The 12892-nt window shown below is 53.6% G+C and overlaps 1 protein-coding gene across 2 annotated transcripts in view; it reads left to right on the top strand.

The window, feature by feature from the left end:
- Nucleotides 1-12872, top strand: part of GALNT6 (polypeptide N-acetylgalactosaminyltransferase 6) — a 38701-nt gene extending 25829 nt beyond the window's left edge. For both annotated transcript variants that reach the window (XM_047786653.1, XM_047786652.1), the window contains 6 exons: nucleotides 4259-4376; nucleotides 5978-6178; nucleotides 6738-6869; nucleotides 7938-8039; nucleotides 9464-9616; nucleotides 11180-12872. In XM_047786653.1, the coding sequence (XP_047642609.1) occupies nucleotides 4259-4376; nucleotides 5978-6178; nucleotides 6738-6869; nucleotides 7938-8039; nucleotides 9464-9616; nucleotides 11180-11293 (820 nt within the window). In that variant the 3' untranslated portion in view covers nucleotides 11294-12872. The remainder of the gene's footprint in view (nucleotides 1-4258; nucleotides 4377-5977; nucleotides 6179-6737; nucleotides 6870-7937; nucleotides 8040-9463; nucleotides 9617-11179) is intronic.
- Nucleotides 12873-12892: the final 20 nt, after the last annotated feature.

Below are 12892 nucleotides of genomic sequence, written 5' to 3'. Positions count from 1 at the left end.
CCTGGCCACTGTGGCCCCAGGGACCTGGACCAACTCCGGTCCGCATTTATGAGGCGCCCCGTGTAGCACTCGACGTGGTTAATCCTCATCCCCCGTGAGGCAGGCATGTGATGAGCCCATTTTGCAGGTGAGAACATTGAGGCTCCTGGGGCTGAACAGCTGGCCTCAGACTACATGCTGGCGAGGGTGGAACAAGCACACCCATCCGCCAGCCCGGCGCAAGCCCATGCTCCCTGCCACGGCACTGTCCTGCCTCACAGAGTGATAGCTGGCTCTAACCACTCCCCTGTGCCAGGCCCTGGTTTATCTCATTTATTCCTCCCTCCGTGTGGAAGGCCGTGACTGCTGCTTGCAGAGAGATGGTGGGTAGAGGCCGTGATTATGTAGCCATTGTAATAAGAGGGGGTGGCGTGTGCACCAAGGTCACTAGCTTTGAAAAGACTGAGAACATATTCAAGGAAAACAGACAAATGCTCTGCAGTTTGCAGTGTGTTGCAGTTGCCCAAAGGGCCGGCTAGCAGCTGCTGTAGGTTTTGCCAGCTACAAAAACAATCCTTTAAAAATGTAAAAACCAGGGAGTTCTCATTGTGGCACAGCAGAAACAAATCCAACTAGTGTCCATGAGGATGTAGGTTCAATCCCTGGCCTTGCTCAGTGGGTTGGGGATCTGCTGTTGCCGTGAACTGTGGTATAGATCACAGACGCGGCTCAGATCTCGCATTGCTGTGGCTGTGGCGTAGGCCAGCAGCTACAGCTCCGATTATACCCCTAGCCTGGGAATTTCCATATGCCAAGGGTGCGGCCCTAAAAAGCAAAAAAAAAAAAAAAAAAAAAAAAGTAAAAAATAATATAAATTCAAATGTAAAAACCATTCTTTGCCAGAACCTTATAAATCCAGGCCAGCTTTAGCCCATGGGCCATACTTTGCCAACCCCTGAGCCACAGGGAAGATACTTGAAAGTTTATCTCTTGTTTGCTGCCCAGTTGGATTTGCCTTCCACCCCCGTCTCTCCCTCTCCAGCTTGCCTGTTGGTGTTATTAGAGACCACAAGTTTGGAGTTCCCTTATGGGTTAAGATCCAGCGTTGTCACTGCAGTGGCTCGGGTCGCTGCTACGGCTCGGGTTTGATCCCTGGCCCAGGGACTTCCACATGCTGGGGGCACAGCCAAAAAAAAAAAAAGACCACAAGTTTATCTTAACAGGTGTTTCTGCCACACTGAGTTGGGGCGTGGCTTTTAGAGCATCCTATGGTTCTAGACTATCTGTGCCAAGAAACTGAAGGGTCAACCAGGAATGCATGAAACGGAGGGTAGCGGAGCTGTGGTTTCGGTGAGCGGAGATAAGAGGGGAGGGTTAGGGTTTCTCCCCCTCCATATGCCCACATCCCAAGAAATGCTGCTCAGAGCCTCAGTAGAGGGGGCTCGGGTGGGTGCCACAGGAAGGAATCCCATGGATCCCGCACAGCCAGCTGCTCTGTCTCCTTTAGGAGGGGGAAAGGGGAGAGGAGAGGGCAGGAGAGAACAAAGAAACTGGAATTCCCTACTGACCCTCTGCTTAAGTCATAGACGTCTTTTGTGTGGGCTGGGCAGCTCCAAAGCCCCATCCCCCCAGGCTGGGGGCCAGGCACACGGTGGCACAGTCAGGGGCTAGGCACCTGGCCACCGCCCCCCCATCCCTGACGTCCCCTGCTCCGATGTCCAAGGACCATACAATTGGAAGACAAAGCCCCAGTGTTTGAGGAGTGCGTTTGCTCCCTGATCCAAACGCCCCGTGGCGTGCAAGGCTCTGCGTAGTTTCCCACCAGGAGGCCAGTGGGGAGCGGGCCCCCTCCCATCCTCTACTCCCAAAGTTAACAGGAGGTGAAGAGGACCCAGGAAATACAGTGTTTCCAGAGGTTGCCCCTTGGGGGCGGGTCTGCAGTGCAGCTCCTCTTGTAGAGGGACTATCTAGACAAGGTAGTTAGGGTTAGGGTTTGTCAGGGGCTTCTTGGTCAGAAGCACAGAAGCACGTCTCAAAGCCAAGCGACAGGCTCCGGGTCGGGGAGACCCTTAAGAAGCAGCCAGTTAAGTTCCCATCATGGCTCAGCGGTTAACGAACCTGACTAGCACCCATGAAGACAGGGGTTCAATCTCTGGCCTCGCTCAGTGGGTTAAGGATCCAGCATTGCTGTGAGCTGTGGTGTAGGTCGCAGATGCAGCTCGGATCTGGCATTGCTGTGGCTGTGGTGTAGGCCGGCAGCTGCAGCTCTGATTGGACCCCTAGCCTAGGAACTTCCATATGCCACAGGTGTGGCCCTAAAAAGACCAAAAAAAAAAAAAAAAAAAAAAGCAGCAGCAGCAGCCAGTTAGTTCCAAAATGCTCATCTCGAGTCCCAGGACTCTCTGGGAGTCCTTTCCTGGCCTTCCTCGGGCTGGCCTAGAATCTCTGGGAGAGGCTGAACCAGGGAGAGAAAGGCTGCCTGAGCTTGAGGATTTCTGCCTAAATCCCTTCCAGGAAGTGACTGCAGGAGCCAACTTCCTGGACGAGAGCAACCACCGGATAACACCAAGGTCAGGTTCCTAAGTAGTCACCGTGACCAGTCAGGCCAGCTCACCCTGATTGAGCCCTTGCTTTGAGTGATGCACCTTGATGGGCTCTGGGCTTAGAAAGAGGTTTCTGCTGAGTTGTATCACATGGAGCCACCCACTGAGGGCAGCAAAGCCCTATCCAAGCCAGCCTGGCCTGGCCCAGAGACCAACATCTAATGAGTATGTGTGTCCTCTGGCCCCGTCTCTGCAGCGCCTACCCCCCCCCTTCAACCCTCAGGCCAGCCCCTCTTATGAGCAACGTGGTATCTAAGTTCTAGGAGTTTTTGTCAATTTATCCAAAAGTGGGTCTGTGCTGTCCTGACTTTGAAAGCCAGAATCCTTTTGTAACCTCCCAAGGCTCCCTTTAGTCCAAAGTGCACTTAATTTCACCCCTCTTCTTACTCTGTTTCTGGAGAGCCTATTTCCTAAAGGAATTTCACACAGCTTCCGATCACTAAGTATCTACTGTGCTTTAGGAACTTTGCTCCAAAAAGCAAAGGCAGTGGCTTTACCCTTTGCTATTACACTGAGCTCTCAGAGGATGAGATCTCTGTCTCTTAATTCTGCACGGCTAACGTGAGGCACAGACCCTGGTAACCCATGTATGATATGTCCTTGGTTGAATGAATGAATGAATGAGTGCCTTTTTTTTTTTTGGAACTTTTAGGCATATGGAAGTTCCCAGGCTAGGGATCAAATCAGAGCTGCAGTCGCCTGCCTACACCACAGCCACAGCCACACCAGATCTGAGCTGTGTCTTCGACCTACACCACACCTCATGGCAATTCAGGATCCTTAACCCTCTGAGCGAGGCCAGGGATTGGACCTAAGTCCTCATGGATCCTAGTTGGGTTCATTATCACTGAGCCACTACGGGAACTCCATTTTTTTTTTCGGCCGAGCCCATGGCATGCACGAGTCCCTGGGCCAGGGATCAAACCTGTGCCGCAGCTATAACCAGGGCCACAGCAGTGACAACAGCAGTAGGGCTGGATCCTTAACCTGCTGAGCCACAGGGTGCCTCCTGAATGAGTGCTTTTTTTTTTTTTTTTTTGCTTTTGAGGGCCACACTTGCAACTTATGGAAGTTCCCAGGCTAGGGGTAGATTCAGAGCTGCAGCAGCCGACCAACGCCGCAGCCACAGGAGCACCAGATCCCAGTTGCATCTGCAACCTCCACCACAGCTCACAGCAAGGCCAGATCCTTAACTCACTGAGCAAGGCCAAGGATCAAACCTGTCTTGTCCTCATGGATACTGGTCAGGTTCACTCCCACTGAGCCACAACGGGAACTCCCTGAATGAGTGCCTTTTTGAGGAGAGTAATGATACTTACATCTCTCCTCCACCTGGTCTGAGAAGGCCATGAGAACATAATAAAAGCTCAGTCGGGAGTTCCCTGTGGTACAGCAGGTTAAGGATCCAGCATTGTCACTGCTGTGGCTCATTCGATCCCTGGCCTGGAACTGCCATATGCCATGGACGTGGCCAAAAATAAATAAATAAATAAAAGCTCAGTAAACATTTGCTAAATGATTAAGTTAGTGGAAGAGGAGCCACACAGCCCCAGAGAGAAGAAAGGAGGACGGCAGGAGGTTAGGGGGCGTTAGCAGTGAGTCTGCAGATTTCCACACCCCGTTCCGGCCCTTCTTCCCCCCAGAAGATACACCTGCTTCTCCCTCTGTCTCTCCAGATCCCCGACGTTTGCTGGTGGCCTCTTCTCCATCTCCAAGTCCTACTTTGAGCACATCGGTACCTATGATAATCAGATGGAGATCTGGGGAGGGGAGAACGTGGAAATGTCCTTCCGGGTGAGAGTGAAGAGGGCTTTGCGGGGGAACCATGACATCCCAGGGGACAGCCTGAGACCCTGTCTCTTAGGCAGCCGCAGGGCTATCACAGCTGGCACGGAACTTGAAAGGGTGGCTGTTTCCCACCATGGCTCCACCTTTCCTCTGCCCCCTCCCTGTCCATGGCTTTGGGGATCAGATTGGACAACCGGGAACGAATTACTGGGCAGAACTTGTCAGAGGGAGGGGTAATAGGGACTGGACATCTGGGGACTGGTGACGTCTTTCATGATGTCTGTGGGAAAAGGGTTAGGGTGAAGGTGGAACAGATCAGTAAGCAGCAACTATCCTTTTTCTGGGAGAATCGGGCTCTGCTTTCTAGGTGAGAGGATACATGTCTTGGTGGCCTCTGGAGTTGCCCTCCCGTATGTTCAGCGAGCTCTTCATAACTAGGAGGAGATGCTGGCCCGAATTCTAGTGGACCCCAGAATGGGCAGGATTCCAGGAATGAGGCACATCAGGATTAGGTTAGGAAGAAAGGACTGCCTCTCCATAACATCTATGCAAAGCCCCAGCCAGTGCAGAATAATCATCAAGGCCCAGAGCTTGTTTATGAAGTCACCTTGCACAGGGCCCGGCACATGGAAACACGTCATCGATACCTGCTAGTACTATGGCTATGGTTGTGTATTGCTGTTGCTCCTATACTAAAATGAATGACAGCACCTCCCAGTCAAAAACCTAGAAAAGAGAAGATGCAGGTGGAAGGGATGTCATAAGCCAGCCCTGTGACAGAGACGGGTCACCAGCCTAGGCACCATAAATCCCCAGGTCCTGAGCCCCAGGCTCATCAGCGAGCCTCTGACCCAAAGAGTGGCTAGTGTGCTAAAGGTCCAGGTGATCACCCCAAGCCACCCACCCGCTGACTGTCCTTGCTGTTGATGAGTGAACTGAGGCTCTGATTGGGTCACAAGTCCATCTCGATTTGGAGGAGCTTGAGTTTCCAGTAACAACTGGGTGAGCTGATAAAAATCACATTTCCAGGTCAAAAAGCCAAGTGGCCAGGGAGGTCCCACTGTGGCTCAGCAGGTTAAGAACCTGACTAGTATCCATGAGGACCCAGGTTCAATGGGTTAAGGATCCCACATTGCTGTGAGCTGTGGTGTAGATCACAGACATGGCTCAGATCTGGCATGGCTATGGCTGTGGCGTAGGCCAGCAGCTGCAGCTCCGATTGCACCCCTAACAAGGGAACTTCCATGTGCCGCAGGTGCAGCCCTAAAAAGAAAAAAAATAAAGTCAAATGGCCAGAGCTCAGAATAGCTGTACGGACACAAAATTAGCGAACTGTCTTTTCTCCAAAGCGGGCCCCAGTGATCCTCAGGACCCTGCAAATTTCCCTTTGTTTCTATCAGAGGGCCCAGCATCAGAGAGCCAAGGAGTGTGTCATTATGGCCTAGGAAGAAGCCCAGCCAGTGTCTTTTTTTTCCAGGGAGAGAGAGCAGCATTTCCCTGAGTCCCTGGATCTGGGGTCTGGCATCCTGGGAATGGAGCAGAGCTGCTTGGGCAGAGACTGTGCCTCCCACCCCCTGAACACCCCATCCCGTGTCCTCTAATGGCAGGTGTGGCAGTGCGGGGGCCAGCTGGAGATCATCCCCTGCTCGGTGGTGGGCCACGTGTTCCGCACCAAGAGCCCCCACACCTTCCCCAAAGGCATCAATGTCATCGCTCGCAACCAGGTGCGCCTGGCCGAGGTCTGGATGGACAGCTACAAGGAGATTTTCTACAGGAGGAATCTGCAGGCAGCAAAGATGGCCCAGGAGGTGAGAGGGGAGACGCTCAGGTGTTTGGAGGAAGGGACGTGCAGAATCTAGACCCTGGTCAAGGGCTTAATGGTGACAGAGGCCTCTGATCTCCACCACCTGGTACGGGTACCCAGCAGACCTTGTGAGCTAGAGCCCAGGCTCTATTCTGAAGGCTAGAGGAGGAGGTGAGGAGGCTGCGTTGTCCCTGCCTGGAGAGTCCCAGCATCTCTTAGGAGGCGAGGGAGAAGAGGTGTGGAGGAAGAACCCCTTACAGGAAAGACGGCTTTGCTCTGAGATGCTCAGAGTTGAGGACTCGGAGAAAACTGGCTGGGAGCTCACAGGAGATGAGGGAATGGGGTGGGGGGGGGGTGGAGTGCGGGGTCCCAAAGCCAAGGCAGGCAGGGGGGTTGCCATTAGATGTGGGGCTTGAGCCAGTAGCCCCAGCGGGTCCTGAGCAGGAATGAGCATGAGCCCCATTCTGGGAGAAAGCAGTCCCAGAAACGCTGGGCTACTGCCACCCGGGTGAGACGGTGAAGGCCGGTGGAACTGACCCTTAGGGGGCTGGCTTGGTTGACAGAAGTCCTTCGGGGATATTTCGGAACGACTACAGCTGAGGGAACGACTCCACTGTCACAACTTTTCCTGGTTCCTGGACAACATTTACCCGGAGATGTTTGTTCCTGACCTGAAGCCCACCTTCTACGGAGCTGTAAGTCCCCAGGAGAAGTTCAGGGCCGCTTGCCGCACTGCTGCACGACAAGTGATTGTTTTTACTCTCCACACTCCTTTATCTAGGAGGATGATTGAGAGGCCATGCTGGGCTTCTGGAGCTAGCTCAAAACCTCATAAGGAGGAGTTCCCGTCGTGGCTCAGCGGAAACGCATCTGACCAGTATGCATGAGGACGCAGGTTCGATCCCTGGCCTCGCTCAGTGGGTTAAGGATCCATTGTGCCGTGAGCTGTGGTATAGGTCGAAGACATGGCTCAGATCTGGCGTTGCTGTGGCTCTGGCATAGGCTAGCGGCTTCAGCTCTGATTAGACCCCTAGCCTGGGAACCTCCATATGCCACCGGTGTGGCCCTAAAAAAAGACAAAACAAAAACAAAAACAAAAAAACCTTATAAGGAGGAAACAGCCCCTAAGCAGTGCTTCTCAGACATTCACATGTATCAGAATCCCCAGGAAGTTTTATTAAGACGCAGATTATTCTTTCCTTTTTTTTTTTTGCTTTGTTAGGGCCACACCCTCAGCATATGGAGGTTCCCGGGCTAGGGGTCAAATTGGAGCTACAGCTTCGAGCCTACACCACAGCCACAGCAACACAGGATCCAAGCCACGTCTGTAACGTACAGCACAGCCCACAGCAACTCGGGATCCTTAACCCACGGAGTGAGGCCAGGGAACGAACCTGCAACCTGGTGGTTACTAGACGGATTCGTTTGCACTGTGCCACAACAGGAACTCCCGGGGAACTTTCATATGCTGCAGGTTCAGCCATTAAGCAAAAAGGAAGAAGAACCACTGCTCATAAGGCCGTTCCCATGTGCTGAGGGCTTTTCCCAGGGACCTGGAGGGGGGCCCATCCTGCCCTTGCCCAGCCCGGGGGCTCTGCTCCTCACTTTGCTGTTAGCTTCGGACATCTGGGTTAATGAGCAGAGGAGAAAAATGGGAGGAGAAATCCAGCCATGCAGGTGTCTTCCAGATGGACCCCACCGCACACACCCAAAAGTTCCTAACAGTGCTCTCCTGGCTCCCCTCTCTGCCCTGCATTCTGCAGATCAAGAACCTCGGTATGGATCACTGCCTGGATGTGGGCGAGAGCAACAACGGAGGCAAGCCCCTCATCATGTACACCTGCCATGGCCTCGGCGGCAACCAGGTACCAGCCCAGCCCCCAGAGAAGCCTGTCTCTGGGGCATCTCCTCTCTCCACAGGCCCCCTTTTCTCCACTCGGAATAGTCCTTTCCTGGAGTTCCCGTTGTGGCTCAGTGGGTTAGGGACTCGACTGGTGTCCATGAGGATGCGGGTTTGATCCCTGGCCTCAAACAGTGGATTAAGGATCCAGCGTGGATCACAGATTCGGCTCAGATCTGGCGTGGCTGTGGCGTAGCCTGGCAGCCACAGCTCTGATTCAACCCCTAGTCCAGGAACTTCCATGTGCCATGGGTGTGGCCCTAAAAAAAAAAAGAAGAAGAAGAAGAATAGTCCTTTCCTGAGGATAAGGGCGGGGAAGGTCCAGAGAGAGGAGGAGTTACCAGCTCTGCTCTCAGGAAGCTCCCAGTCTGAGGGGGATGCATGAGGCAGACAGACAAGGCCCTAAGTATGGACCAGGAACCCCCAGGCAGGAGTGGGCCTCAGTGCTGGCTGCTGGAGAGGGGCTGGGAGGGGAGGACTGCTCACTAGAGAAGGCTTGCTGGAGGATGCTGAGTACTAGCTGCTGAGTGATGCTTTCCCGTGACTGGGAAATTTTGGAGCTCTTTCCCGCACCTGCACTCCACTTGTGTCTTCAATGCCTCCCCTGCTACCACTCTGATCCTACCACCCATCACTGACCTCAAAGCAACCATCTGTTGACACCTCACAGGTTACCTGGCGTCTTGGGAATTTACCCCCATGCTCCGAAATACCCAGCTCTTCCATGAGGAATACCTAGTAACCTCCCTGGCCCCAACCCCTCAATCTACCCTGAATGCCCAGCGTTCGATGCGTAAAAGGCACTTAGGAGTTCCCTGGTGGCCTAGCAGTTAAGGACCTGGCATAGTCACTGCTGTGGCACAGGTTCAATCCCTGGCCTGGGAACTTCTGCATGCTGCAGGTGTGCCACCCCCACCCCCAAAAAAGAGGCACTTCAAATAGAGCTGAAGCAAGGAAAGGAGTGGGACGCTGAACAGGATGCCAATGTAGGCAAATGAAGCCCAGGTCATTTTAAAGCAATTTCCTCTAACCACCGGCCTGCAGAGTGATTTTAGGTGGTACACTGGTGAACATTATTTTAATAGTAATCTATTGGCAAAGAAGGAACTAGCATAGCAAACCCATGATTTTACAGATTATGCTCAAAATGAGGCTCAGGTAAATTTTTAACTCAAGGAAAAAATAATAAGTAACCATTATTCCAATCTAACCTAGGTATGATAAAAAAAAAAATCCTGAAAGCGGCACAGGATTTATTAATATCTTGGCTCCCCACTCCCTTTCCTCCCCAGGGAGCCACCTGTGGTTGGCACCTTCGGGCAGGTGGCTTGGGAAGGTGGGCAAACTCTCCACCTGGCCCTCAGGACCTCCTCTTGTCTTGTGTTCTAGTACTTTGAGTACACAACCCAGAGGGACCTTCGCCACAACATCGCAAAGCAGCTGTGTCTACATGCCAGTGCTGGTACCCTGGGCCTCAGGAGCTGCCACTTCACGGGCAAGAATAGCCACGTGCCCAAGGATGAGGAGTGGGAATTGACCCAGGTGAGTCAGCTGCCTGCAGAGCTCAGAGTCAGGAACCTGAAGCCACAACCACCCCCTCCTTCCCTTCCGCATCTTCTGCCTGAGATACCACGGGCTGGATCTGGACGAGGTAGAAAGTATGGAGAAGGTGGGCTTGGTCACAGGCAGGGTTCTCGGGGCTTCAGTAGTGTTTGGGGAGGGCTGGTTCTGGTTGATAGAAAGATGGGGTTCAGGGGTTATGGTCTACGGCCAGCTCTGCCATGGCTCAAGGTTTTTTGGGTTTGTTTTTCTTTTTATGGCTGCACCTGCAGCATGTGGAAGTTCCCAGGCTAGGGATCGAATCAAAGCTGCAGCTGCTGGCCTGCACCACAGCCACAGCAAGGCAATATCGGAGCCACGTCTGTGACCTACACCACAGCTCACGGCAATGCTGGATCCTTAACCCAGTGAGTGAGGCCAGGGATCGAACCTGCATCCTTAGGGATACTAGTTGGGTTCTTAACCCACAATGGAAACTCCGTGGCCCAAGCATTTTTAGGCTGACTCAAGTAGGTGAAGGCAACGTCACTTGTGCTTCCTAACTGGCTTCTGTGCTCCGGGCACAGAGCTGTGTGCTCGGCACAGAGCTGTGCGCTCACATACATTGGTTTGGTTAATACTTTCAGAGGCTCTTCCCCAGCACGTGGTGTCAGAGTTCCTGCTGTGGCACAGCAGGTTACGGAACAGGCATTGTCTCTGTGGTGGCACGGGTTTGATCCCTGGTCCAATACAGCTGGTTGAGGGTCCGACGTTGCCACAGCTATGGCATAGGTCGCAGATGAGGCTCAGATTCGATCCCTGGCCTGGGAACTTCCATATGCCATGGGTGCAGCCAAACAAACACCCCCAAGCCAAAAAACAAAACCAAGTAGGTGATGTCCCCATTACGATTGACAGGTCAGCTGAAGCTCAGCAAGTTTGGGACTAGCCCAAGACCCTTCAGTGGCAAATGGCAGGCCTGGTTTCAGATCTCGAGAAGTCTGACTTGCAAGCACGGGTTCTTTCATGAAAGCACAGGTTTATACCACGCTGTCTTGGGATATGTGATGTAACTTCTATAGTCCTGGGCCCGAACTAGTACCCGCCAGTGAGCCTCCACACCCCGCTCCATCCCGACCCCCAGTCCTTGGCTTGGGAAAAGAGGAGCCTAACCTGGGGTCAACAGGGAAGGGGGGGAATCTAAACGTGGTCAGAGGCAGAAGGCGGGGATGGCCAGTGATGGCCTAGGTCTTTGAGACTGGCCACCATCTGGAGGAAGGGGTCCTGAAAGCATTTTCAGCTAACCTGCCTGCGGTCCTGCCTGCCTCTGTTCCAGCCATTCGTACTAAAGCTGGGGGTGAGGAATTGGCCCTGGGCAGAGACAGAAACGCCGGAATGCGTCTCATCAGAGTATCTGGAGGCCAAGGACAGGAATTTGGAAGTGCCCCTTTGGTGCCTTGTTGGGTTTTCTTTGCCTTTTATCCACTGTCCCCCATCTCATTGCCCCCCCTGTAGCCCTGTCACAGGTCTGAGGCCTAAGTTGACCCTTTGCTATGTCATCTTTAGGATCAACTCATCAGGAACTCAGGATCTGGTACCTGCCTGACATCCAAGGACAAAAAGCCAGTCATGGCCCCCTGCGACCCCAGTGATCCCCACCAACACTGGCTCTTCGTCTAGACCCCAAACCACCACCTGCCCCCCCCCCGGGGGAGTTCCCACAAGCATCTCAGGAAACAGGATTTGGGGGAACCTGATGTTTGAGAACCTGGTCATCAGCTTCCCTGTCGGCCTTAAAAATGGATTTCAAACCCAATGGGAGTCGAGGCAGGAGCTTCCTACTCCTTGCAGCCACATTGGGTCCATTTTCCTTTCCTCCACCTTGGTGGACGAGAGCATAAGGACACATAATACGTGGCCTAGAGCACTCCTTCTGTCCCAGAAGCAGACTTCCAAAGCCGAGGAGGCAGCTGGGATAGGGCCCAGGGCAATGATGCTGAATTCCAGAAAAGTATCTCTGCAGCCACATCCTGCATCCCCAGACATCTAGAACACCTGCAGAATCCAGTGAACTAGTACATTCTAGCAGAAGGATTGAATGTCTAAGAGTTGCCCTTGCTCATGTTACTTGAAGCACCTTAAGAGGAATCCCTTCTCTGACTTCATCTGCACAGTTGTCCTGTGAGAAAGACAGGTACCACCACACCCATTTTAGAGACGGGACAGCTGAGGCAGAGGTAAAGCAGCTTGTCTGTATCCCACAGCTGGTGGGCGGCTCGAGCCGAGACTGAGGCTCCACCTTGAACTCTGAGCCAGGGCGCCTCCCAACACACCACGAGAACACTAGGCAGCCAGCCTTCAGCTCCGCACTCTCTTCCCTCCAAACTGCTTGTTCCCGGCTGGCTGGTCTCCGTAAAGCCTGCAACCGTGGAGCCAGGTAGCCATGGGGGAAACCACCTTTGGGAATCCCGGGATGTTCATTTTGAAAGAAAGCCAGTGGAACCAGTGATTCTCAGGTCTAAGTCCCAGTGCTCCATGTCTCTTGTAGTTTGAAGGCAGAGTAGCCAGGGATGAAAAGGGGGATGGCTGAGGGCAGTGCCCACCCGCCCCTGAACTTCCAAAGGTCTGCCAGCACCATTCGAAAACCATTGTTTCCGTCCAACCCTGTCATTTTCACATTCTGAAACCAAGGCCAGATAAGTCATTTGCCCAAGGCCACACAACCAGGTGTTGGCAGCCCTGAGGCTAAGCCCCAGATTAAGCTAACAGGAGGCCAGGGACGGCTGAGGAAGCAGGGAAGGCGGGCGGCAGGGAGCGTGACTGCCTGACCGGCCCTGACATGCCTTGTCGGCTGTTCTCGCATGAAGTCCCCACGGGGAGCAGACCTGATGCGCATGTCCGCTCCTCTCCAAGCAAGTTGGACCCCAGCACGCGTGGCTGCTTTGCCTGAGTTGACAGAGCCAGCTGCCCGGAGGGGGACTCCTTCCATCCAGGAGGGGATCCTTCTTGGAGTGGCAGGCCGTCATCTTGGGCATCACCACACGAGGGTGCCGTGGGACCACAGCGGCCTCTCCTTCCCACGCAACTCCACGCAGCAGGACGTCTCCTTGGTCCCAACCTCCTTGGTCCCAGCCAACGAGAGAGGAGAGAGGGGCCAGGATGTGTCCTAGCAGGGGAGGAGGGGGGAAAGTCCTTTGGCAGTAAGAGAAGAGAACTGGCTGGGAGATCCTGGTGGAAATAAAAGTTTTATGGCATTTGTCGAGGAAGTCTGCCTCGGGT

Source organism: Phacochoerus africanus, chromosome 7 (assembly GCF_016906955.1).
Source record: "Phacochoerus africanus isolate WHEZ1 chromosome 7, ROS_Pafr_v1, whole genome shotgun sequence".
Taxonomy (NCBI): domain Eukaryota; kingdom Metazoa; phylum Chordata; class Mammalia; order Artiodactyla; family Suidae; genus Phacochoerus; species Phacochoerus africanus.
The sequence above is the reverse complement of the archived record's forward strand: the minus strand, read 5'-3'. Positions and strand labels throughout refer to the sequence as shown.